At 37.2% G+C, this 27,881-nt stretch overlaps 1 protein-coding gene across 1 annotated transcript in view; it reads right to left on the bottom strand.

Annotated features, from left to right (window-relative positions):
- plxnb3 (plexin B3) overlaps positions 1-27,881 on the bottom strand; it is a 285,828-nt gene that overhangs the window by 39,154 nt on the left and 218,793 nt on the right. The window contains exons 29-33 of the mRNA XM_055891079.1: positions 21,307-21,466; positions 20,508-20,611; positions 17,808-17,889; positions 2,393-2,559; positions 1,053-1,213 (exon numbers count right to left, since the gene is read on the bottom strand). Coding sequence (XP_055747054.1) covers positions 1,053-1,213; positions 2,393-2,559; positions 17,808-17,889; positions 20,508-20,611; positions 21,307-21,466 — 674 coding nt within the window. The remainder of the gene's footprint in view (positions 1-1,052; positions 1,214-2,392; positions 2,560-17,807; positions 17,890-20,507; positions 20,612-21,306; positions 21,467-27,881) is intronic.

The following is a 27,881-nucleotide window of genomic DNA, read 5'->3' as shown; positions in this document are numbered from 1 at the left end:
AAGCCCAGTTCTGTGGAGTATACGGCTTAAAGTGGTCCTATGGACAGATACTCCAATCTCCACTGTGGAGCTTTGCAGCTCCTTCAGGGTTATCTTTGGTCTCTTTGTTACCTCTCTGATTAATGCCCTCCTTGTCTGGTCTGTGAGTTTTGGTGGGCAGCCCTCTCTTGTCAGGTCTGTGAGTTTTGGTGGGCAGCCCTCTCTTGTCAGGTCTGTGAGTTTTGGTGGGCAGCGCTCTCTTGTCAGGTCTGTGAGTTTTGGTGGGCAGCCCTCTCTTGCCAGGTCCGTGAGTTTTGGTGGGCAGCCCTCTCTTGCCAGGTCCGTGAGTTTTGGTGGGCGGCCCTCTCTTGCCTGGTCTGTGAGTTTTGGTGGGCGGCCCTCTCTTGGCAGGTTAGTTGTGTTGCCATATTCTTTACATGTTTTAATAATGGATTTAATGGTGCTCCGTGGGATGTTCAAAGTTTCTAATATCTATTTTTTATAACCCAACCCTGATCTGTACTTCTCCACAACTTTGTCCCTCACCTGTTTGGAGAGCTCCTTGGTCTTCATGGTGCCCCTTGTTTAGTGGTGTTGCAGACTCTGCGGCCTTTCAGAACAGGTGTATATATACTGAGATCATGTGACAGATCATGTGACAGATCATGTGACGGATCATGTGACACACAGGTGGACTTTATTTAACTAATTATGTGACTTCTGAAGGTAATTGGTTGCACCAGATCTTATTTAGGGGCTTCATAGCAAAGGGGGTGAATACATATGCACGCACCACTTTTCAGTTTTTTATTTTTTTATCATTTTTTTGAAACAAGTGATTTTTTTCATTTCACTTCACCAATTTGAACTATTTTGTGTTTGTCCATTACATAAAATCCAAATAAAAATCCATTTAAATTACAGGTTGTAATGCAACAAAATAAGAAAAACGCCAAGGGGGATGAGTACTTTTGCAAGGCACTGTAGACTTTACAGAACGACAAACCAGGACCCAGTGACTGACTGACCTGCTGGTCCTCTTGAAGAACGACAAACATCAAATCAGAACTGACCTGTTCGTCTTCCAGATGTGTACGGTCTCGGGGTCGTCGATGCCGTGTTTCTCCGCCATGTCATCCAGGAAGTCAAAGAAGAAGCGAACAGCGATGGGAGGAGGACGCTTGGTGTTGAGGATGGCTACGAACACATCGTCTACAAACTTCTGCAGCGTCCCCTGGAGAGGAGAGAGACAACATCCTCTAGACACACAGCTAGGTGTATACCATACCATCTGCAGCGTCCCCTAGAGAGGAGACATCCTCTAGACACACAGCTAGGTGTATACCATACCATCTGCAGCGTCCCCTAGAGAGGAGACATCCTCTAGACACACAGCTAGGTATATACCATACCATCTGCAGCGTCCCCTAGAGAGGAGACATCCTCTAGACACACAGCTAGGTGTATACCATACCATCTGCAGCGTCCCCTAGAGAGGAGACATCCTCTAGACACACAGCTAGGTATATACCATACCATCTGCAGCGTCCCCTAGAGAGGAGACATCCTCTAGACACACAGCTAGGTATATACCATACCATCTGCAGCGTCCCCTAGAGAGGAGACATCCTCTAGACACACAGCTAGGTATATACCATACCATCTGCAGCGTCCCCTAGAGAGGAGACATCCTCTAGACACACAGCTAGGTGTATACCATACCATCTGCAGCGTCCCCTAGAGAGGAGACATCCTCTAGACACACAGCTAGGTATATACCATACCATCTGCAGCGTCCCCTAGAGAGGAGACATCCTCTAGACACACAGCTAGGTGTAAACCATACCATCTGCAGCGTCCCCTAGAGAGACAACATCCTCTAGACACACAGCTAGGTGTATACCATACCATCTGCAGCGTCCCCTAGAGAGGAGACATCCTCTAGACACACAGCTAGGTATATACCATACCATCTGCAGCGTCCCCTAGAGAGGAGACATCCTCTAGACACACAGCTAGGTATATACCATACCATCTGCAGCGTCCCCTAGAGAGGAGACATCCTCTAGACACACAGCTAGGTGTATACCATACCATCTGCAGCGTCCCCTAGAGAGGAGACATCCTCTAGACACACAGCTAGGTGTATATACTGTACCTGCTAGATAGATATATATATATAGATATATATGTATCACACAACTGATATAACACCTACATCTACATTACAACAGCATGTAACTCTGGCCTTGGTTTGTTCCCTCTGTGTGTGTGTGTGTGTGTGTGTGTGTGTGTGTGTGTGTGTGTGTGTGTGTGTGTGTGTGTGTGTGTGTGTGTGTGTGTGTGTGTGTGTGTGTGTGTGTGTGTGTGTGTGTGTGTGTGTGTGTGTGTGTGTGTGTGTGTGTGTCCGTACCTTCATAGATAGTAGACGTGTCAGGTAGATCTCTGGTATTGCCTTGGCTCTCTCCCTCTCTCTCATGCTGCTCTTCCTGTGTTTGGGGATCTCTGGGTCCTCGCTGGACTTCACCAGGTGCCACAGCCTCAGCCCCTCCTCCCCCTCCCCCTCCAACATGGGTGTCTCTACGGAGCGCACAGAGGGACACACTTCCAAGTCACACTTAAACTGAAATGGCAATGTATTCCCTAAAACTAGTGTCCTACCAAGGGAAATAGGGTGCCAATCTGGACAGGGGGAAACATATTCCTTACACTACAGTAGTACATCTCTTTGATATACATATAGGGGTATGGAGTATTAAACAGGTTATATAGTAGTATAACAGGTTATATAGTAGTATAACAGGTTATATAGTAGTATAACAGGTTATATAGTAGTATAACAGGCTATATAGTAGTATAACAGGTTATATTGTAGTATAACGGGTTATATAGTAGTATAACGGGTTATATAGTAGTATAACAGGTTATATAGTAGTATAACGGGTTATATAGTAGTATAACAAGTTATATAGTAGTATAACAGGTTATATAGTAGTTTAACAGGTTCTATAGTAGTATAACAGGTTCTATAGTAGTATAACAGGTTATATAGTAGTATTACAGGTTATATAGTAGTATAACAGGCTCTATAGTAGTATATAGTAGTATAACAGGTTATATAGTAGTATAACAGGTTATATAGTAGTATAACAGGTTATATAGTAGTATAACAGGTTATATAGTAGTATAACAGGTTATATAGTAGTATAACAGGCTATATAGTAGTATAACAGGTTATATAGTAGTATAACGGGTTATATAGTAGTATAACAAGTTATATAGTAGTATAACAGGTTATATAGTAGTTTAACAGGTTCTATAGTAGTATAACAGGTTCTATAGTAGTATAACAGGTTATATAGTAGTATAACAGGTTATATAGTAGTATAACAGGCTCTATAGTAGTATAACAGGTTCTATAGTAGTATAACATGTTCTATAGTAGTATAACAGGTTAAATAGTAGTATAACAGGTTCTATAGTAGTATAACAGGTTATATAGTAGTATAACATGTTCTATAGTAGTATAACAGGTTCTATAGTAGTATAACAGGTTCTATAGTAGTATAACAGGTTATATAGTAGTATAACAGGTTCTACAGTAGTATAACAGGTTCTACAGTAGTATAACAGGTTATATAGTAGTATAACATGTTATATAGTAGTATAACAGGCTATATAGTAGTATAACAGGTTATATAGTAGTATAACAGGCTCTATAGTAGTATAACAGGTTCTATAGTAGTGTAACAGGCTATATAGTAGTATATAGTAGTATAACAGGTTATATAGTAGTATAACAGGTTCTATAGTAGTATATAGTAGTATAACAGGTTATATAGTAGTATAACAGGTTCTATAGTAGTATAACAGGTTCTATAGTAGTATATAGTAGTATAACAGGTTATATAGTAGTATAACAGGTTCTATAGTTGTATATAGTAGTATAACAGGTTATATAGTAGTATAACAGGTTATATAGTAGTATAACAGGTTATATAGTAGTATAACAGGTTATATAGTAGTATAACAGGTTCTATAGTAGTATAACAGGTTCTATAGTAGTATAACAGGTTATATAGTAGTATAACAGGCTATATAGTAGTATAACAGGTTCTATAGTAGTATAACAGGTTCTATAGTAGTATAACAGGTTCTATAGTAGTATAACAGGTTATATAGTAGTATAACAGGTTCTATAGTAGTATAACAGGTTCTATAGTAGTATAACAGGTTATATAGTAGTATAACAGGTTCTATAGTAGTATAACAGGCTATATAGTAGTATATAGTAGTATAACAGGTTATATAGTAGTATAACAGGTTCTATAGTAGTATATAGTAGTATAACAGGTTATATAGTAGTACAACAGGTTCTATAGTAGTATAACAGGTTATATAGTAGTATAACAGGTTATATAGTAGTATAACAGGTTATATAGTAGTATAACAGGTTATATAGTAGTATAACAGGTTATATAGTAGTATAACAGGCTATATAGTAGTATATAGTAGTATAACAGGTTATATAGTAGTATAACAGGTTCTATAGTAGTATATAGTAGTATAACAGGTTATATAGTAGTATAACAGGTTCTATAGTAGTATAACAGGTTCTATAGTAGTATATAGTAGTATAACAGGTTATATAGTAGTATATAGTAGTATAACAGGTTATATAGTAGTATAACAGGTTATATAGTAGTATAACAGGCTCTATAGTAGTATAACAGGTTCTATAGTAGTATAACATGTTCTATAGTAGTATAACAGGTTAAATAGTAGTATAACAGGTTCTATAGTAGTATAACAGGTTATATAGTAGTATATAGTAGTATAACAGGTTATATAGTAGTATAACAGGTTATATAGTAGTATAACAGGTTATATAGTAGTATAACAGGTTATATAGTAGTATATAGTAGTATAACAGGTTATATAGTAGTATAACAGGTTATATAGTAGTATAAAAGGTTCTATAGTAGTATAACAGGTTATATAGTAGTATAACAGGTTCTATAGTAGTATAACAGGTTCTATAGTAGTATATAGAGGTATAACAGGTTCTATAGTAGTATAACAGGTTCTATAGTAGTATAACAGGCTATATAGTAGTATAACAGGTTCTATAGTAGTATAACAGGTTCTATAGTAGTATATAGTAGTATAACAGGTTATATAGTAGTATATAGTAGTATAACAGGTTCTATAGTAGTATAACAGGTTCTATAGTAGTATATAGTAGTATAACAGGTTATATAGTAGTATATAGTAGTATAACAGGTTCTATAGTAGTATAACAGGTTCTATAGTAGTATATAGTAGTATAACAGGTTCTATAGTAGTATAACAGGTTATATAGTAGTATAACATGTTCTATAGTAGTATAACAGGCTATATAGTAGTATAACAGGTTAAATAGTAGTATAACAGGTTCTATAGTAGTATAACAGGTTCTATAGTAGTGTAACAGGCTATATAGTAGTATATAGTAGTATAACAGGTTATATAGTAGTATAACAGGTTCTATAGTAGTATATAGTAGTATAACAGGTTATATAGTAGTATAACAGGTTCTATAGTAGTATAACAGGTTCTATAGTAGTATATAGTAGTATAACAGGTTATATAGTAGTATAACAGGTTCTAAAGTTGTATATAGTAGTATAACAGGTTATATAGTAGTATAACAGGTTATATAGTAGTATAACAGGTTATATAGTAGTATAACAGGTTCTACAGTAGTATAACAGGTTCTATAGTAGTATAACAGGTTATATAGTAGTATAACATGTTATATAGTAGTATAACAGGCTATATAGTAGTATAACAGGTTATATAGTAGTATAACATGTTCTATAGTAGTATAACAGGTTCTATAGTAGTATAACAGGTTCTATAGTAGTATAACAGGTTATATAGTAGTATAACAGGTTCTACAGTAGTATAACAGGTTCTACAGTAGTATAACAGGTTATATAGTAGTATAACATGTTATATAGTAGTATAACAGGCTATATAGTAGTATAACAGGTTATATAGTAGTATAACAGGCTCTATAGTAGTATAACAGGTTCTATAGTAGTGTAACAGGCTATATAGTAGTATATAGTAGTATAACAGGTTATATAGTAGTATAACAGGTTCTATAGTAGTATATAGTAGTATAACAGGTTATATAGTAGTATAACAGGTTCTATAGTAGTATAACAGGTTCTATAGTAGTATATAGTAGTATAACAGGTTATATAGTAGTATAACAGGTTCTATAGTTGTATATAGTAGTATAACAGGTTATATAGTAGTATAACAGGTTATATAGTAGTATAACAGGTTATATAGTAGTATAACAGGTTATATAGTAGTATAACAGGTTCTATAGTAGTATAACAGGTTCTATAGTAGTATAACAGGTTATATAGTAGTATAACAGGCTATATAGTAGTATAACAGGTTCTATAGTAGTATAACAGGTTCTATAGTAGTATAACAGGTTCTATAGTAGTATAACAGGTTATATAGTAGTATAACAGGTTCTATAGTAGTATAACGGGTTATATAGTAGTATAACAAGTTATATAGTAGTATAACAGGTTATATAGTAGTTTAACAGGTTCTATAGTAGTATAACAGGTTCTATAGTAGTATAACAGGTTATATAGTAGTATTACAGGTTATATAGTAGTATAACAGGCTCTATAGTAGTATATAGTAGTATAACAGGTTATATAGTAGTATAACAGGTTATATAGTAGTATAACAGGTTATATAGTAGTATAACAGGTTATATAGTAGTATAACAGGTTATATAGTAGTATAACAGGCTATATAGTAGTATAACAGGTTATATAGTAGTATAACGGGTTATATAGTAGTATAACAAGTTATATAGTAGTATAACAGGTTATATAGTAGTTTAACAGGTTCTATAGTAGTATAACAGGTTCTATAGTAGTATAACAGGTTATATAGTAGTATAACAGGTTATATAGTAGTATAACAGGCTCTATAGTAGTATAACAGGTTCTATAGTAGTATAACATGTTCTATAGTAGTATAACAGGTTAAATAGTAGTATAACAGGTTCTATAGTAGTATAACAGGTTATATAGTAGTATAACATGTTCTATAGTAGTATAACAGGTTCTATAGTAGTATAACAGGTTCTATAGTAGTATAACAGGTTATATAGTAGTATAACAGGTTCTACAGTAGTATAACAGGTTCTACAGTAGTATAACAGGTTATATAGTAGTATAACATGTTATATAGTAGTATAACAGGCTATATAGTAGTATAACAGGTTATATAGTAGTATAACAGGCTCTATAGTAGTATAACAGGTTCTATAGTAGTGTAACAGGCTATATAGTAGTATATAGTAGTATAACAGGTTATATAGTAGTATAACAGGTTCTATAGTAGTATATAGTAGTATAACAGGTTATATAGTAGTATAACAGGTTCTATAGTAGTATAACAGGTTCTATAGTAGTATATAGTAGTATAACAGGTTATATAGTAGTATAACAGGTTCTATAGTTGTATATAGTAGTATAACAGGTTATATAGTAGTATAACAGGTTATATAGTAGTATAACAGGTTATATAGTAGTATAACAGGTTATATAGTAGTATAACAGGTTCTATAGTAGTATAACAGGTTCTATAGTAGTATAACAGGTTATATAGTAGTATAACAGGCTATATAGTAGTATAACAGGTTCTATAGTAGTATAACAGGTTCTATAGTAGTATAACAGGTTCTATAGTAGTATAACAGGTTATATAGTAGTATAACAGGTTCTATAGTAGTATAACAGGTTCTATAGTAGTATAACAGGTTATATAGTAGTATAACAGGTTCTATAGTAGTATAACAGGCTATATAGTAGTATATAGTAGTATAACAGGTTATATAGTAGTATAACAGGTTCTATAGTAGTATATAGTAGTATAACAGGTTATATAGTAGTACAACAGGTTCTATAGTAGTATAACAGGTTATATAGTAGTATAACAGGTTATATAGTAGTATAACAGGTTATATAGTAGTATAACAGGTTATATAGTAGTATAACAGGTTATATAGTAGTATAACAGGCTATATAGTAGTATATAGTAGTATAACAGGTTATATAGTAGTATAACAGGTTCTATAGTAGTATATAGTAGTATAACAGGTTATATAGTAGTATAACAGGTTCTATAGTAGTATAACAGGTTCTATAGTAGTATATAGTAGTATAACAGGTTATATAGTAGTATATAGTAGTATAACAGGTTATATAGTAGTATAACAGGTTATATAGTAGTATAACAGGCTCTATAGTAGTATAACAGGTTCTATAGTAGTATAACATGTTCTATAGTAGTATAACAGGTTAAATAGTAGTATAACAGGTTCTATAGTAGTATAACAGGTTATATAGTAGTATATAGTAGTATAACAGGTTATATAGTAGTATAACAGGTTATATAGTAGTATAACAGGTTATATAGTAGTATAACAGGTTATATAGTAGTATATAGTAGTATAACAGGTTATATAGTAGTATAACAGGTTATATAGTAGTATAAAAGGTTCTATAGTAGTATAACAGGTTATATAGTAGTATAACAGGTTCTATAGTAGTATAACAGGTTCTATAGTAGTATATAGAGGTATAACAGGTTCTATAGTAGTATAACAGGTTCTATAGTAGTATAACAGGCTATATAGTAGTATAACAGGTTCTATAGTAGTATAACAGGTTCTATAGTAGTATATAGTAGTATAACAGGTTATATAGTAGTATATAGTAGTATAACAGGTTCTATAGTAGTATAACAGGTTCTATAGTAGTATATAGTAGTATAACAGGTTATATAGTAGTATATAGTAGTATAACAGGTTCTATAGTAGTATAACAGGTTCTATAGTAGTATATAGTAGTATAACAGGTTCTATAGTAGTATAACAGGTTATATAGTAGTATAACATGTTCTATAGTAGTATAACAGGCTATATAGTAGTATAACAGGTTAAATAGTAGTATAACAGGTTCTATAGTAGTATAACAGGTTCTATAGTAGTGTAACAGGCTATATAGTAGTATATAGTAGTATAACAGGTTATATAGTAGTATAACAGGTTCTATAGTAGTATATAGTAGTATAACAGGTTATATAGTAGTATAACAGGTTCTATAGTAGTATAACAGGTTCTATAGTAGTATATAGTAGTATAACAGGTTATATAGTAGTATAACAGGTTCTATAGTTGTATATAGTAGTATAACAGGTTATATAGTAGTATAACAGGTTATATAGTAGTATAACAGGTTATATAGTAGTATAACAGGTTATATAGTAGTATAACAGGTTCTACAGTAGTATAACAGGTTCTATAGTAGTATAACAGGTTATATAGTAGTATAACATGTTATATAGTAGTATAACAGGCTATATAGTAGTATAACAGGTTATATAGTAGTATAACATGTTCTATAGTAGTATAACAGGTTCTATAGTAGTATAACAGGTTCTATAGTAGTATAACAGGTTATATAGTAGTATAACAGGTTCTACAGTAGTATAACAGGTTCTACAGTAGTATAACAGGTTATATAGTAGTATAACATGTTATATAGTAGTATAACAGGCTATATAGTAGTATAACAGGTTATATAGTAGTATAACAGGCTCTATAGTAGTATAACAGGTTCTATAGTAGTGTAACAGGCTATATAGTAGTATATAGTAGTATAACAGGTTATATAGTAGTATAACAGGTTCTATAGTAGTATATAGTAGTATAACAGGTTATATAGTAGTATAACAGGTTCTATAGTAGTATAACAGGTTCTATAGTAGTATATAGTAGTATAACAGGTTATATAGTAGTATAACAGGTTCTATAGTTGTATATAGTAGTATAACAGGTTATATAGTAGTATAACAGGTTATATAGTAGTATAACAGGTTATATAGTAGTATAACAGGTTCTATAGTAGTATAACAGGTTCTATAGTAGTATAACAGGTTATATAGTAGTATAACAGGCTATATAGTAGTATAACAGGTTCTATAGTAGTATAACAGGTTCTATAGTAGTATAACAGGTTCTATAGTAGTATAACAGGTTATATAGTAGTATAACAGGTTCTATAGTAGTATAACAGGTTCTATAGTAGTATAACAGGTTATATAGTAGTATAACAGGTTCTATAGTAGTATAACAGGCTATATAGTAGTATATAGTAGTATAACAGGTTATATAGTAGTATAACAGGTTCTATAGTAGTATATAGTAGTATAACAGGTTATATAGTAGTACAACAGGTTCTATAGTAGTATAACAGGTTATATAGTAGTATAACAGGTTATATAGTAGTATAACAGGTTATATAGTAGTATAACAGGTTATATAGTAGTATAACAGGTTATATAGTAGTATAACAGGCTATATAGTAGTATATAGTAGTATAACAGGTTATATAGTAGTATAACAGGTTCTATAGTAGTATATAGTAGTATAACAGGTTATATAGTAGTATAACAGGTTCTATAGTAGTATAACAGGTTCTATAGTAGTATATAGTAGTATAACAGGTTATATAGTAGTATATAGTAGTATAACAGGTTATATAGTAGTATAACAGGTTATATAGTAGTATAACAGGCTCTATAGTAGTATAACAGGTTCTATAGTAGTATAACATGTTCTATAGTAGTATAACAGGTTAAATAGTAGTATAACAGGTTCTATAGTAGTATAACAGGTTATATAGTAGTATATAGTAGTATAACAGGTTATATAGTAGTATAACAGGTTATATAGTAGTATAACAGGTTATATAGTAGTATAACAGGTTATATAGTAGTATATAGTAGTATAACAGGTTATATAGTAGTATAACAGGTTATATAGTAGTATAAAAGGTTCTATAGTAGTATAACAGGTTATATAGTAGTATAACAGGTTCTATAGTAGTATAACAGGTTCTATAGTAGTATATAGAGGTATAACAGGTTCTATAGTAGTATAACAGGTTCTATAGTAGTATAACAGGCTATATAGTAGTATAACAGGTTCTATAGTAGTATAACAGGTTCTATAGTAGTATATAGTAGTATAACAGGTTATATAGTAGTATATAGTAGTATAACAGGTTCTATAGTAGTATAACAGGTTCTATAGTAGTATATAGTAGTATAACAGGTTATATAGTAGTATATAGTAGTATAACAGGTTCTATAGTAGTATAACAGGTTCTATAGTAGTATATAGTAGTATAACAGGTTCTATAGTAGTATAACAGGTTATATAGTAGTATAACATGTTCTATAGTAGTATAACAGGCTATATAGTAGTATAACAGGTTAAATAGTAGTATAACAGGTTCTATAGTAGTATAACAGGTTCTATAGTAGTATAACAGGTTCTATAGTAGTATAACAGGTTCTATAGTAGTATAACAGGTTATATAGTAGTATAACAGGTTATATAGTAGTATAACAGGTTCTACAGTAGTATAACAGGTTATATAGTAGTATAACATGTTATATAGTAGTATAACAGGCTATATAGTAGTATAACAGGTTATATAGTAGTATAACAGGCTCTATAGTAGTATAACAGGCTCTATAGTAGTATAACAGGTTCTATAGTAGTATAACAGGTTCTATAGTAGTGTAACAGGTTATATAGTAGTATAACAGGCTATATAGTAGTATAACAGGCTATATAGTAGTATATAGTAGTATAACAGGTTATATAGTAGTATAACAGGTTCTATAGTAGTATAACAGGTTCTATAGTATTATAACAGGCTATATAGTAGTATAACAGGCTATATAGTAGTATAACAGGTTATATAGTAGTATAACAGGTTCTATAGTAGTATAACAGGTTATATAGTAGTATAACAGGTTCTATAGTAGTATAACAGGCTATATAGTAGTATATAGTAGTATAACAGGTTCTATAGTATTATAACAGGCTATATAGTAGTATAACAGGCTATATAGTAGTATATAGTAGTATAACAGGTTATATAGTAGTATAACAGGTTCTATAGTAGTATAACAGGTTATATAGTAGTATAACAGGTTATATAGTAGTATAACAGGCTATATAGTAGTATATAGTAGTATAACAGGTTCTATAGTAGTATAACAGGTTATATAGTAGTATAACAGGTTATATAGTAGTATAACAGGTTCTATAGTAGTATAACAGGCTATATAGTAGTATAATAGGTTCTATAGTAGTATAACAGGTTCTATAGTAGTATAACAGGTTCTATAGTAGTATAACAGGTTCTATAGTAGTATAACAGGTTCTATAGTAGTATAACAGGTTCTATAGTAGTATAACAGGTTCTGTAGTAGTATAACAGGTTATATAGTAGTATATAGTAGTATAACAGGTTCTATAGTAGTATAACAGGTTCTATAGTAGTATAACAGGTTATATAGTAGTATATAGTTGTATAACAGGTTATATAGTAGTATAACAGGTTCTATAGTAGTATATAGTTGTATAACAGGTTCTATAGTAGTATAACAGGTTCTATAGTAGTATATAGTAGTATAACAGGTTCTATAGTAGTATAACAGGTTCTATAGTAGTATATAGTAGTATAACAGGTTCTATAGTAGTATAACAGGTTCTATAGTAGTATAACAGGTTCTATAGTAGTATAACAGGTTCTATAGTAGTATAACAGGTTCTATAGTAGTATAACAGGTTATATAGTAGTATAACAGGTTATATAGTAGTATAACAGGTTATATAGTAGTATAACAGGTTCTATAGTAGTATAACAGGTTCTATAGTAGTATAACAGGTTATATAGTAGTATAACATGTTATATAGTAGTATAACAGGTTCTATAGTAGTATAACAGGTTATATAGTAGTATATAGTAGTATAACAGGTTCTATAGTAGTATAACAGGTTATATAGTAGTATAACAGGTTCTATAGTAGTATAACAGGTTCTATAGTAGTATAACAGGCTATATAGTAGTACAACAGGTTCTATAGTAGTATAACAGGTTATATAGTAGTATAACAGGTTATATAGTAGTATAACAGGTTATATAGTAGTATATAGTAGTATAACAGGTTATATAGTAGTATAACAGGTTATATAGTAGTATAAAAGGTTCTATAGTAGTATAACAGGTTATATAGTAGTATAACAGGTTCTATAGTAGTATAACAGGTTCTATAGTAGTATATAGAGGTATAACAGGTTCTATAGTAGTATAACAGGTTCTATAGTAGTATAACAGGCTATATAGTAGTATAACAGGTTCTATAGTAGTATAACAGGTTCTATAGTAGTATATAGTAGTATAACAGGTTATATAGTAGTATATAGTAGTATAACAGGTTCTATAGTAGTATAACAGGTTCTATAGTAGTATATAGTAGTATAACAGGTTATATAGTAGTATATAGTAGTATAACAGGTTCTATAGTAGTATAACAGGTTCTATAGTAGTATATAGTAGTATAACAGGTTCTATAGTAGTATAACAGGTTATATAGTAGTATAACATGTTCTATAGTAGTATAACAGGCTATATAGTAGTATAACAGGTTAAATAGTAGTATAACAGGTTCTATAGTAGTATAACAGGTTCTATAGTAGTATAACAGGTTCTATAGTAGTATAACAGGTTCTATAGTAGTATAACAGGTTATATAGTAGTATAACAGGTTATATAGTAGTATAACAGGTTCTACAGTAGTATAACAGGTTCTACAGTAGTATAACAGGTTATATAGTAGTATAACATGTTATATAGTAGTATAACAGGCTATATAGTAGTATAACAGGTTATATAGTAGTATAACAGGCTCTATAGTAGTATAACAGGTTCTATAGTAGTATAACAGGTTCTATAGTAGTGTAACAGGTTATATAGTAGTATAACAGGCTATATAGTAGTATAACAGGCTATATATAGTAGTATATAGTAGTATAACAGGTTATATAGTAGTATAACAGGTTCTATAGTAGTATAACAGGTTCTATAGTATTATAACAGGCTATATAGTAGTATAACAGGCTATATAGTAGTATAACAGGTTATATAGTAGTATAACAGGTTCTATAGTAGTATAACAGGTTATATAGTAGTATAACAGGTTCTATAGTAGTATAACAGGCTATATAGTAGTATATAGTAGTATAACAGGTTCTATAGTATTATAACAGGCTATATAGTAGTATAACAGGCTATATAGTAGTATATAGTAGTATAACAGGTTATATAGTAGTATAACAGGTTCTATAGTAGTATAACAGGTTATATAGTAGTATAACAGGTTATATAGTAGTATAACAGGTTCTATAGTAGTATAACAGGTTATATAGTAGTATAACAGGTTATATAGTAGTATAACAGGTTCTATAGTAGTATAACAGGCTATATAGTAGTATAATAGGTTCTATAGTAGTATAACAGGTTCTATAGTAGTATAACAGGTTCTATAGTAGTATAACAGGTTCTATAGTAGTATAACAGGTTCTATAGTAGTATAACAGGTTCTATAGTAGTATTACAGGTTCTATAGTAGTATAACAGGTTATATAGTAGTATATAGTAGTATAACAGGTTCTATAGTAGTATAACAGGTTCTATAGTAGTATAACAGGTTATATAGTAGTATATAGTTGTATAACAGGTTATATAGTAGTATAACAGGTTCTATAGTAGTATATAGTTGTATAACAGGTTCTATAGTAGTATAACAGGTTCTATAGTAGTATATAGTAGTATAACAGGTTCTATAGTAGTATAACAGGTTCTATAGTAGTATATAGTAGTATAACAGGTTCTATAGTAGTATAACAGGTTCTATAGTAGTATAACAGGTTCTATAGTAGTATAACAGGTTCTATAGTAGTATAACAGGCTATATAGTAGTACAACAGGTTCTATAGTAGTATAACAGGTTATATAGTAGTATAACAGGTTATATAGTAGTATAACAGGTTATATAGTAGTATAACAGGTTCTATAGTAGTATAACAGGTTCTATAGTAGTATAACAGGTTATATAGTAGTATAACATGTTATATAGTAGTATAACAGGTTCTATAGTAGTATAACAGGTTATATAGTAGTATATAGTAGTATAACAGGTTCTATAGTAGTATAACAGGTTATATAGTAGTATAACAGGTTCTATAGTAGTATAACAGGTTCTATAGTAGTATAACAGGCTATATAGTAGTACAACAGGTTCTATAGTAGTATAACAGGTTATATAGTAGTATAACAGGTTATATAGTAGTATAACAGGTTCTATAGTAGTATAACAGGTTCTATAGTAGTGTAACAGGTTATATAGTAGTATAACAGGCTATATAGTAGTATAACAGGCTATATAGTAGTATATAGTAGTATAACAGGTTATATAGTAGTATAACAGGTTCTATAGTAGTATAACAGGTTCTATAGTATTATAACAGGCTATATAGTAGTATAACAGGCTATATAGTAGTATAACAGGTTATATAGTAGTATAACAGGTTCTATAGTAGTATAACAGGTTATATAGTAGTATAACAGGTTCTATAGTAGTATAACAGGCTATATAGTAGTATATAGTAGTATAACAGGTTCTATAGTATTATAACAGGCTATATAGTAGTATAACAGGCTATATAGTAGTATATAGTAGTATAACAGGTTATATAGTAGTATAACAGGTTCTATAGTAGTATAACAGGTTATATAGTAGTATAACAGGTTCTATAGTAGTATAACAGGCTATATAGTAGTATATAGTAGTATAACAGGTTCTATAGTAGTATAACAGGTTATATAGTAGTACAACAGGTTCTATAGTAGTATAACAGGTTATATAGTAGTATATAGTAGTATAACAGGTTCTATAGTAGTATAACAGGTTCTATAGTAGTATATAGTAGTATAACAGGTTCTATAGTAGTATAACAGGTTATATAGTAGTATAACAGGCTATATAGTAGTTTAACAGGTTCTATAGTAGTATAACAGGTTCTATAGTAGTATAACAGGTTCTATAGTAGTATAACAGGCTATATAGTAGTATAACATGTTCTATAGTAGTATAACAGGCTATATAGTAGTATAACATGTTATATAGTAGTATAACAGGTTCTATAGTAGTATAACAGGTTCCATAGTAGTATAACAGGTTCTATAGTAGTATAACAGGTTCTATAGTAGTATAACAGGCTATATAGTAGTATAACAGGCTCTATAGTAGTATAACAGGTTATATAGTAGTATAACAGGTTCTATAGTAGTATAACAGGCTATATAGTAGTATAACAGGTTCTATAGTAGTATAACAGGTTCTATAGTAGTATAACAGGCTATATAGTAGTATAACAGGTTATATAGTAGTATAACAGGTTCTATAGTAGTATAACAGGTTCTATAGTAGTATAACAGGTTCTATAGTAGTATAACAGGCTATATAGTAGTATAACAGGTTATATAGTAGTATAACAGGTTCTATAGTAGTATAACAGGCTATATAGTAGTATAATAGGTTCTATAGTAGTATAACAGGTTCTATAGTAGTATAACATGTTATATAGTAGTATAACAGGTTCTATAGTAGTATATAGTTGTATAACAGGTTCTATAGTAGTATAACAGGTTCTATAGTAGTATATAGTAGTATAACAGGTTCGATAGTAGTATAACAGGTTCTATAGTAGTATATAGTAGTATAACAGGTTCTATAGTAGTATAACAGGTTCTATAGTAGTATAACAGGTTCTATAGTAGTATAACAGGTTCTATAGTAGTATAACAGGCTATATAGTAGTACAACAGGTTCTATAGTAGTATAACAGGTTATATAGTAGTATAACAGGTTATATAGTAGTATAACAGGTTATATAGTAGTATAACAGGTTCTATAGTAGTATAACAGGTTCTATAGTAGTATAACAGGTTATATAGTAGTATAACAGGTTATATAGTAGTATAACATGTTATATAGTAGTATAACAGGTTCTATAGTAGTATAACAGGTTATATAGTAGTATATGGTAGTATAACAGGTTCTATAGTAGTATAACAGGTTCTATAGTATTATAACAGGCTATATAGTAGTATAACAGGCTATATAGTAGTATAACAGGTTATATAGTAGTATAACAGGTTCTATAGTAGTATAACAGGTTATATAGTAGTATAACAGGTTCTATAGTAGTATAACAGGCTATATAGTAGTATATAGTAGTATAACAGGTTCTATAGTATTATAACAGGCTATATAGTAGTATAACAGGCTATATAGTAGTATATAGTAGTATAACAGGTTATATAGTAGTATAACAGGTTCTATAGTAGTATAACAGGTTATATAGTAGTATAACAGGTTCTATAGTAGTATAACAGGCTATATAGTAGTATATAGTAGTATAACAGGTTCTATAGTAGTATAACAGGTTATATAGTAGTATAACAGGTTCTATAGTAGTATAACAGGTTATATAGTAGTATAACAGGTTCTATAGTAGTATAACAGGCTATATAGTAGTATATAGTAGTATAACAGGTTCTATAGTAGTATAACAGGTTATATAGTAGTACAACAGGTTCTATAGTAGTCTAACAGGTTATATAGTAGTATAACATGTTATATAGTAGTATAACAGGTTATATAGTAGTATAACAGGTTCTATAGTAGTATAACAGGTTATATAGTAGTATAACAGGTTCTATAGTAGTATAACAGGTTCTATAGTAGTATAACAGGTTATATAGTAGTATAACAGGCTCTATATAGTATAACAGGTTCTATAGTATAACAGTATTTACTCTCTCCAGTCTGGTAGACCTGGTGTATCCCCATGACAGCAGCTGATCTGGGGATCAAAGCCACTGTAGCTCCGTCAGGCACCTGAGGAGAGAAAACACCAACAGCTATCAACAGCCAAGCCGTGTTCAGTGGGGCACATCAGCACAACGGTTAGTGTTTCTGATTGGACAAGACAGGCTCTACACCTTCCAGTCGTTTCCTGTTTTGTGCCTACTGAACGCCACTCTGCACTCCTACTGAACACCACTCTACACTCCTACTGAACACCACTCTGCACTCCTACTGAACGCCACTCTGCACTCCTACTGAACGCCACTCTGCACTCCTACTGAACGCCACTCTGCACTCCTACTGAACACCACTCTACACTCCTACTGAACACCACTCTGCACTCCTACTGAACGCCACTCTGCACTCCTACTGAACGCCACTCTGCACTCCTACTGAACGCCACTCTGCACTCCTACTGAACGCCACTCTGCACTCCTACTGAACGCCACTCTGCACTCCTACTGAACACCACTCTGCACTCCTACTGAACACCACTCTGCACTCCTACTGAACACCACTCTGCACTCCTACTGAACACCACTCTGCACTCCTACTGAACACCACTCTGCACTCCTACTGAACACCACTCTGCACTCCTACTGAACACCACTCTGCACTCTTACTGAACACCACTCTGCACTCCTACTGAACACCACTCTGCACTCCTACTGAACACCACTCTGCACTCCTATTGAACACCACTCTGCACTCCTACTGAACGCCACTCTGCACCTCTACTGAACACCACTCTGCACCTCTACTGAACGCCACTCTGCACTCCTACTGAACACCACTCTACACTCCTACTGAACACCACTCTGCACTCCTACTGAACACCACTCTGCACTCCTACTGAACACCACTCTGCACCACTACTGAACACCACTCTATACTCCTACTGAACGCCACTCTGCACTCCTACTGAACACCACTCTGCACCACTACTGAACACCACTCTGCACTCCTACTGAACACCACTCTATACTCCTACTGAACACCACTCTGCACTCCTACTGAACACCACTCTACACTCCTACTGAACACCACTCTGCACTCCTACTGAACACCACTCTATACTCCTACTGAACACCACTCTGCACCACTACTGAACACCACTCTGCACTCCTACTGAACACCACTCTGCACCACTACTGAACACCACTCTGTACTCCTACTGAACACCACTCTATACTCCTACTGAACACCACTCTGCACTCCTACTGAACACCACTCTGCACCACTACTGAACACCACTCTGCACTCCTACTGAACACCACTCTATACTCCTACTGAACACCACTCTGCACCACTACTGAACACCACTCTGCACTCCTACTGAACACCACTCTGCACCACTACTGAACACCACTCTATACTCCTACTGAACGCCACTCTGCACTCCTACTGAACACCACTCTATACTCCTACTGAACGCCACTCTGCACTCCTACTGAACACCACTCTGCACTCCTACTGAACACCACTCTGCACCACTACTGAACACCACTCTATACTCCTACTGAACGCCACTCTGCACTCCTACTGAACACCACTCTATACTCCTACTGAACGCCACTCTGCACTCCTACTGAACACCACTCTGCACTCCTACTGAACGCCACTCTATACTCCTACTGAACGCCACTCTGCACTCCTACTGAACGCCACTCTGCACTCCTACTGAACACCACTCTATACTCCTACTGAACACCACTCTGCACTCCTACTGAACACCACTCTATACTCCTACTGAACACCACTCTGCACTCCTACTGAACACCACTCTATACTCCTACTGAACACCACTCTATACTCCTACTGAACACCACTCTATACTCCTACTGAACACCACTCTGCACTCCTACTGAACACCACTCTGCACTCCTACTGAACGCCACTCTGCACTCCTACTGAACACCACTCTGCACTCCTACTGAACGCCACTCTGCACTCCTACTGAACACCACTCTGCACTCCTACTGAACACCACTCTGCACTCTTACTGAACGCCACTCTGCACTCCTACTGAACGCCACTCTGCACTCCTACTGAACACCACTCTGCACTCCTACTGAACACCACTCTGCACTCCTACTGAACACCACTCTGCACTCCTACTGAACGCCACTCTGCACTCCTACTGAACGCCACTCTGCACTCCTACTGAACGCCACTCTGCACTCCTACTGAACGCCACTCTGCACTCCTACTGAACACCACTCTGCACTCTTACTGAACACCACTCTGCACTCCTACTGAACACCACTCTGCACTCCTACTGAACGCCACTCTGCACTCCTACTGAACACCACTCTGCACTCCTACTGAACACCACTCTGCACCTCTCTGTGTGTAGTAGTGGTTGTATAGTGATCTTTGTGTGTAGTAGTGGTTGTATAGTGATCTCTGTGTGTCGTAGTGGTTGTATAGTGGTCTCTGTGTGTGTGTGTGTGTGTGTGTGTAGTGGATGTGTGTGTAGTGGTCTCTGTGTGTAGTAGTGGTTGTGTAGGTGTCTCTGTGTGTAGTGGTGGTTGTATAGTGGTATCTGTGTGTGTGTGTGTGTGTGTGTGTGTGTGTGTGTGTGTGTGTGTGTGTGTGTGTGTGTGTGTGTGTGTGTGTGTGTGTGTGTGTGTGTGTGTGTGTGGTACCTTGTAGTGCTGCAGAGTGTTGAGTTTCTTCCAGCGGCCCTGGACGATCGCTGTGACGTCATCGTCAGACAGTGTCAGGTGACCCGCCTGTCCCGATCGCCATTCTGACGAGACAAATCATATATGTTGTCTGAATGCTACAAGTCTGGGTTGAACCCATGTTGTCTGAAAGCTACAAGACTGGGTTGAACCCATGTTGTCTGAATGCTACAAGACTGGGTTGAACCCATGTTGTCTGAATGCTACAAGACTGGGTTGAACCCATGTTGTCTGAATGGTACAAGACTGGGTTGAACCCATGTTGTCTGAATGGTACAAGACTGGGTTGAACCCATGTTGTCTGAATGCTACAAGACTGGGTTGACCCCGGGTTCAGGTGTTAGCTAACGCATGTCAGGTCTCAGGTAGATGTACTCATTACCTGATTGTGGTTTCAAATAAATATCTGTTTGCACTTTTGGCTGCAAAACGTTGAACGAAAGGTGATTTACAGATAAAATGGGTTCATTATTCCTTACAGTGGTTCTGGAAACCACTGCACTGGTGTGCTATGTGTTCAAACATCACATTCATTAGTAGAGGGTCAAAAATAGATTTTATTCATTGAGTCAACATGAGCAAAATATAAGTATTCTCTGTTCCTTACCCAGGTCTAGTGAGTCTGCAGCAGGTCTCTGTTCCTTACCCAGGCCTCTATTCCTTACCCAGGCCTCTATTCCTTAACCAGGCCTCTATTCCTTACCCAGGCCTCTATTCCTTACCCAGGCCTCTATTCCTTACCCAGGCCTCTATTCCTTACCCAGGTCTAGTGAGTCTGCAGCAGGTCTCTGTGAGAAGGGAGCTCCTTTATAGATCTGGTCTAGGATCTTGTCTTTGACCTGTGTGATGGTGTCGGTGTCCAACACCTTGACCGGACACGGCTGCACCTCCACACCACTCTTCACCATCACCGTCAGAGTCTGACCAGAGGAGAGAGGGGACGACGACGATGTCAACACACAAACCAAGGAAACTAAGGTAGGCTCAGAATCTTGATATCATACAGCAGGGTAGTAAAGAGTTGGAAGAAGTGAGGAAGAGTAGAGAGAGAGAGTAGAGAAGAGGGAGAGTAGAGAGAGAGGAAAGAGAGAGAGGGGAGAGAGGAAAGAGAGTGGAAGAGGAGAGAGAGAAGAAAGAGGGGAAGAGTGGAGAGAGGAAAGAGAAAGAGAGAGTAGAGAAGAGGGAGAGAGAGAAACAAAGGAGAGAGAAGCGAGAGAGAGAAAGTAGAGAGGAAGAGTAGAGAGAGAGAGGAGAGAGGAGAGAGAGGAAAGAGAAAGAGAGAGAGAGAGAGGCCTGTGGTGATGATGGTATCCTCAATGAAATGATAAACTACACAGACCACAAATTCCAATTGGCTATACTTAAACTCTTTAACATCATCCTCAGCTCTGGCATCTTCCCCAATATTTGGAACAAAGGACTGATCACCTCAATACACAAAATTGGAGACAAATTTGACCCCAATAACTACCGTGGGATATGTGTCAACAGCAACCTTGGTAAAATACTCTGCATTATCGTTAACAGCAGACTCGTACAAAAATATAATTACTTGACACATTGGAAAGAATTTACAAAAAAACAGAGCAAACTAGAATGCTATTTGGTCCTAAACAGAGAGTATACAGTGGCAGAATACCTGACCACTGTGACTGACCCAAACTCAAGGAAAGCTTTGACTATGTACAGACTCAGTGAGCATAGCCTTGCTATTGAGAAAGGCCGCCGTAGGCAGACATGGCTCTCAAGAGAAGACAGGCTATGTGCTCACTGCCCACAAAATGAGGTGGAAACTGAGCTGCACTTCCTAACCTCCTGCTAAATGTATGACCATATTAGAGACACATATTTCCCTCAGATCATACAGATCCACAAAGAATTAGAAAAACAAACCCAATTTTGATAAACTCCCATATCTACTGGGTGAAATTCCACAGTGTGACATCACAGCAGCAAGATTTGTGACCTGTTGCTACAAGAAGAGGTCAACCAGTCAAGAACAAACGCCATTGTAAATACAATCCATATTTATGTTTATTTATTTTCCCTTTTGTACTTTAACCATTTGCACATCGTTACAACACTGTACACATACATAATATGACATTTGAAATGTCTTTATTCTTTTGGAACTTTTGTGAGTGTAATATTTACTGTTAATGTTTTATTGTTTATTTCACTTTTGATCTATTTCACTATCTTTGGCAATGTTAACAAACATAATCGATAATATTTCAACCGAGAGAGAAAGAAAATGGAGAGCTACCCCTCTCGCGCGCAGGAACTAATCAGAACCTGACTGGTTTTGAAAAATCTCGCTCATTTTTCAAAATTAAAGCCTGAAACTATGTCTAAAGCCTGGTCACAGCCTGAGGAAGCCATTGGAAAAGGAATCTGGTTGATACCCCTTTAAATGGAAGAAAGACGGGCAAGGAAACACAGATAAAAAATGTTAAAAAATCACTTCCGGGTTAGATTTCCTCAGGTTTTCGCCTGCAGAATCAGTTTTGTTATACTCACAGACAATATTTTGAAAGTTTTGGAAACTTTGGAGTGGTTTCTATCCTAATCTGTAAATTGTATGCATATTCTACGATCTGGATCTGAGAAATAGTCCGTTTACCTCTGGAACGTTATTTAAAAAATATAAATAAATCTGACCCCTAGCGTCAAGAGGTTAATTAACATATGTTTCCCATGTCAATAAAGCCCTTTGAATTGAATTGAGTAGAGAGAGAGAAAGAGAGGGAACGGAAGCATTTTGAGAACACTGACAGCGATCGAAGACTCCATTGTTGGAAACCAGTTGTGGGAGAAGTGGGGTGGTCTAAATGGGAAAACAGAGGAACGACCTAGTCCATTCAGAATGACAACATTTGGAAAGATCACTTTTAAAAGTCTCTATAGAATAATACCATCACAAGACCTTACTTTAAACCAAAACAATATGCAAGAAAAAACTCAGCAAAAAAAAAACACAATTAAAACCAACCAGAACCCAACTGACTAACAAATGACCGAGGCTGAATTTTGGAACAAGAAAATACAAAGCCTTTAAAGCTGGAAAGGCCTGTGTCCCTGACAGCGTCAGGAATTAAATAAACACAGACCTCCTGAGCTGCAGGACGCCTTATTCAAACTATTCAACCTGGCTTTGGAGAGGGGCTGCTTCCCTGACACACTACATTGCCAAAAGTATGTGGACACCCCTTCAAATAAACGAGTGGATTCGGCTATTTCAGCCACACCCGTTGCTGACAGGTGGATAAAATCGGGCACACAGCCGTGCAATCTCCATAGACAAACATTGGCAGTAGAATGGACTTACTGAAGAGCTCAGTGACTTTCAACGTCATAGGATGCCACCTTTCCAACAAGTCAGTTCATCAAATGTCTGCCCTGGTCAACTGTAAGTGTTGTTATTGTGAAGTGGAAAAGTCTAGGAGCAACAACGGCTCCACCACGAAGTGGTAGGCCACACAAGCTCACAGAACGGGACCGTCGAGTGCTGAAGCGCGTAAAAAATCATCTGTCCTCAGTTGTAACACTCACTACTCAGTTCCAAACTGCCTCTGGAAGCAACGTCTGCATAACTATTAGTCAGAATGGGTTTCCATGGCCGAGCAGCTGCACACAAGCCTAAGATCACCATGCGCAATGCCAAGCGTCGGATGGAGTGGTGTAAAGCTCACCGCCGTTGGACTCTGGAGCAGTGGAAACACGTTATCTGGAGTGATGAATCATGCTTCACCATCTGGCAGTCCGACGGATGAATCTGGGTTTGGGGGATACCAGGAGAACGCTACCTGCCCCGATGCATAGTGCCAACTGTAAAGTTTGGTGGAGGAGGAATAATGGCCTGGTGCTGTTTTTCATGGTTCAGGCCCCTTAGTTCCAGTGAAGGGAAATCTTAACGCTACAGCATACAATGACATTCTAGATGATTCTGTGCTTCCAATTTTGTTGCAACAGTTAGGGGAAGGGCCTTTCCTGTTTCAGCATGACAATGCCCCCCGTGCACAAAGCAAGGTCCATAAGGAAATGGTTTGTGTGGAAGAACTTGACTGGCCTGCACAGAGCCCTGACCTCAACCCCATTGAACACCTTTGGGATGAATTTGAACGCCGACTGTGAGCCAGGCCTAATCTCCCAGCATCAGTGCCTGACCTCACTAATGCTCTCGTGGCTGAGTGGAAGCAAGTCCCCGCAGCAATGTTCCAACATCTAGTGGAAAGCCTTCCCAGAAGAGTGGAGGCTGTTACAGCAGCAATGTTCCAACATCTAGTGGAAGGCCTTCCCAGAAGAGTGGAGGCTGTTATAGCAGAGTGAGACAGGGGGGGGGGGGCGATGAGTGAGACAGGGGGGCGAGGAGTGAGACGGGGGGGCGATGAGTGAGACAGGGGGAGGGGGGGTGAGGAGTGAGACAGGGGGGGGGGGTGAGGAGTGAAACAGGGGGGGGGGGGAGTGAGACAGGGGGGGGGGGGCGAGGAGTGAGACAATGGGGACGAGGAGTGAGACAATAGGGGGGGGGGTGAGGAGTGAGACATGGGGGGGTGAGACAAAGGGGGGGCAAGGAGTGAGACAATGTGGGCGAGGAGTGAGACGGGGGGGGGGGGGGGGGCAAGGAGTGAGACAGGGGGGGGGTGAGGAGTGAGACAGGGGGGGACGAGGAGTGAGACAGGGGGGGGAGGAGTGAGACAAAGGGGCGGGGGCGAGGGGTGAGACAAAGGGGCGGGGGCGAGGAGTGAGACAGGGTGGGAGGAGTGAGACACGGGGGTGGGGGGGGGGGGTGAGACACGGGGGGGTGAGACAAGGGGGGGGGGGCAAGGAGTGAGACAGGGGGGACGAGGAGTGAGACAAGGGGGGGAGGAGTGAGACAATGGGGGGCGAGACGGGGGGGGGGCGAGGAGTGAGACGCGGGGGGCGAGGAGTGAGACATGGGGGGGCGAGGAGTGGGACATGGGGGGGCGAGGAGTGATACAAGGGGGGTGAGGAGTGAGACAGGGGGGGGGGGCGAGGAGTGAGACAGGGTGCAGTTTAATAAGTCCAAACCTGTTCAATGTCTACTTTAATAAACTACCAGTGTTGTTGGACTCTGGACTCCTGCTCACCCAGATGACCTTGTCCTACTGTCACCAACAGACCAGGTGACCTTGTCCTACTGTCACCAACAGACCAGGTGACCTTGTCCTACTGTCATCAACAGATCAGATGACCTTGTCCTACTGTAACCAACAGATCAGACGACCTTGTCCTACCGTCACCAACAGATCAGATGACCTTGTCCTACTGTCACCAACAGATCAGACGACCTTGTCCTACCGTCACCAACAGATCAGATGACCTTGTCCTACCGTCACCAACAGATCAGATGACCTTGTCCTACTGTCACCAACAGATCAGACGACCTTGTCCTACCGTCACCAACAGATCAGATGACCTTGTCCTACCGTCACCAACAGATCAGATGACCTTGTCCTACTGTCACCAACAGATCAGATGACCTTGTCCTACTGTCACCAACAGATCAGATGACCTTGTCCTACTGTCACCAACAGACCAGATGACCTTGTCCTACTGTCACCAACAGATCAGATGACCTTGTCCTACTGTCATCAACAGATCAGACGACCTTGTCCTACTGTCACCAACAGATCAGATGACCTTGTCCTACTGTCACCAACCTACTGACCCAGCATCAACTGGGCAAAAAACATCAACTTTTAGAAAACCAAAGTTGTGATTTTCCAGAAAAAGGCCAGGAATCAGAACAGCAGACACTCCTTCAAACAGGAAATACCATGGTGGAACATGTCCAGCTACCTGGGACAGGAAATACCCTGGTGTAACATGTCCAGCTACCTGGGACAGGAAATACCATGGTGGAACATGTCCAGCTACCTGGGACAGGAAATACCATGGTGGAACATGTCCAGCTACCTGGGACAGGAAATACCATGGTGGAACATATCCAGCTACCTGGGACAGGAAATACCATGGTGGAACATATCCAGCTACCTGGGACAGGAAATACCATGGTGGAACATATCCAGCTACCTGGGACAGGAAATACCCTGGTGTAACATGTCCAGCTACCTGGGACAGGAAATACCATGGTGGAACATGTCCAGCTACCTGGGACAGGAAATACCATGGTGGAACATGTCCAGCTACCTGGGACAGGAAATACCATGGTGGAACATGTCCAGCTACCTGGGACAGGAAATACCATGGTGGAACATGTCCAGCTACCTGGGACAGGAAATACCATGGTGGAACATGTCCAGCTACCTGGGACAGGAAATACCATGGTGGAACATGTCCAGCTACCTGGGACAGGAAATACCCTGGTTGGACATGTCCAGCTACCTGGGACAGGAAATACCATGGTGGAACATGTCCAGCTACCTGGGACAGGAAATACCCTGGTGGAACATGTCCAGCTACCTGGGACAGGAAATACCATGGTGGAACATGTCCAGCTACCTGGGACAGGAAATACCCTGGTGTAACATGTCCAGCTACCTGGGACAGGAAATACCATGGTGGAGCATGTCCTGGGACAGGAAATACCCTGGTGTAACATGTCCAGCTACCTGGGACAGGAAATACCCTGGTTGAACATGTCCAGCTACCTGGGACAGGAAATACCATGGTGGAACATGTCCAGCTACCTGGGACAGGAAATACCCTGGTGTAACATGTCCAGCTACCTGGGACAGGAAATACCCTGGTGGAACATGTCCTGGGACAGGAAATACCCTGGTGGAACATGTCCAGCTACCTGGGACAGGAAATACCATGGTTGGACATGTCCAGCTACCTGGGACAGGAAATACCCTGGTGTAACATGTCCAGCTACCTGGGACAGGAAATACCCTGGTGTAACATGTCCAGCTACCTGGGACAGGAAATACCCTGGTGTAACATGTCCAGCTACCTGGGACAGGAAATACCATGGTGGAACATGTCCAGCTACCTGGGACAGGAAATACCATGGTGGAACATGTCCAGCTACCTGGGACAGGAAATACCATGGTGGAACATGTCCAGCTACCTGGGACAGGAAATACCATGGTTGGACATGTCCAGCTACCTGGGACAGGAAATACCATGGTGTAACATGTCCAGCTACCTGGGACAGGAAATACCCTGGTTGAACATGTCCAGCTACCTGGGACAGGAAATACCCTGGTGGAACATGTCCAGCTACCTGGGACAGGAAATACCCTGGTTGAACATGTCCAGCTACCTGGGACAGGAAATACCCTGGTTGGACATGTCCAGCTACCTGGGACAGGAAATACCCTGGTGGAACATGTCCTGGGACAGGAA

Source organism: Salvelinus fontinalis, chromosome 31, assembly GCF_029448725.1.
Source record: "Salvelinus fontinalis isolate EN_2023a chromosome 31, ASM2944872v1, whole genome shotgun sequence".
NCBI classification, from domain to species: Eukaryota; Metazoa; Chordata; class Actinopteri; order Salmoniformes; family Salmonidae; genus Salvelinus; species Salvelinus fontinalis.
The sequence above is the reverse complement of the archived record's forward strand: the minus strand, read 5'-3'. Positions and strand labels throughout refer to the sequence as shown.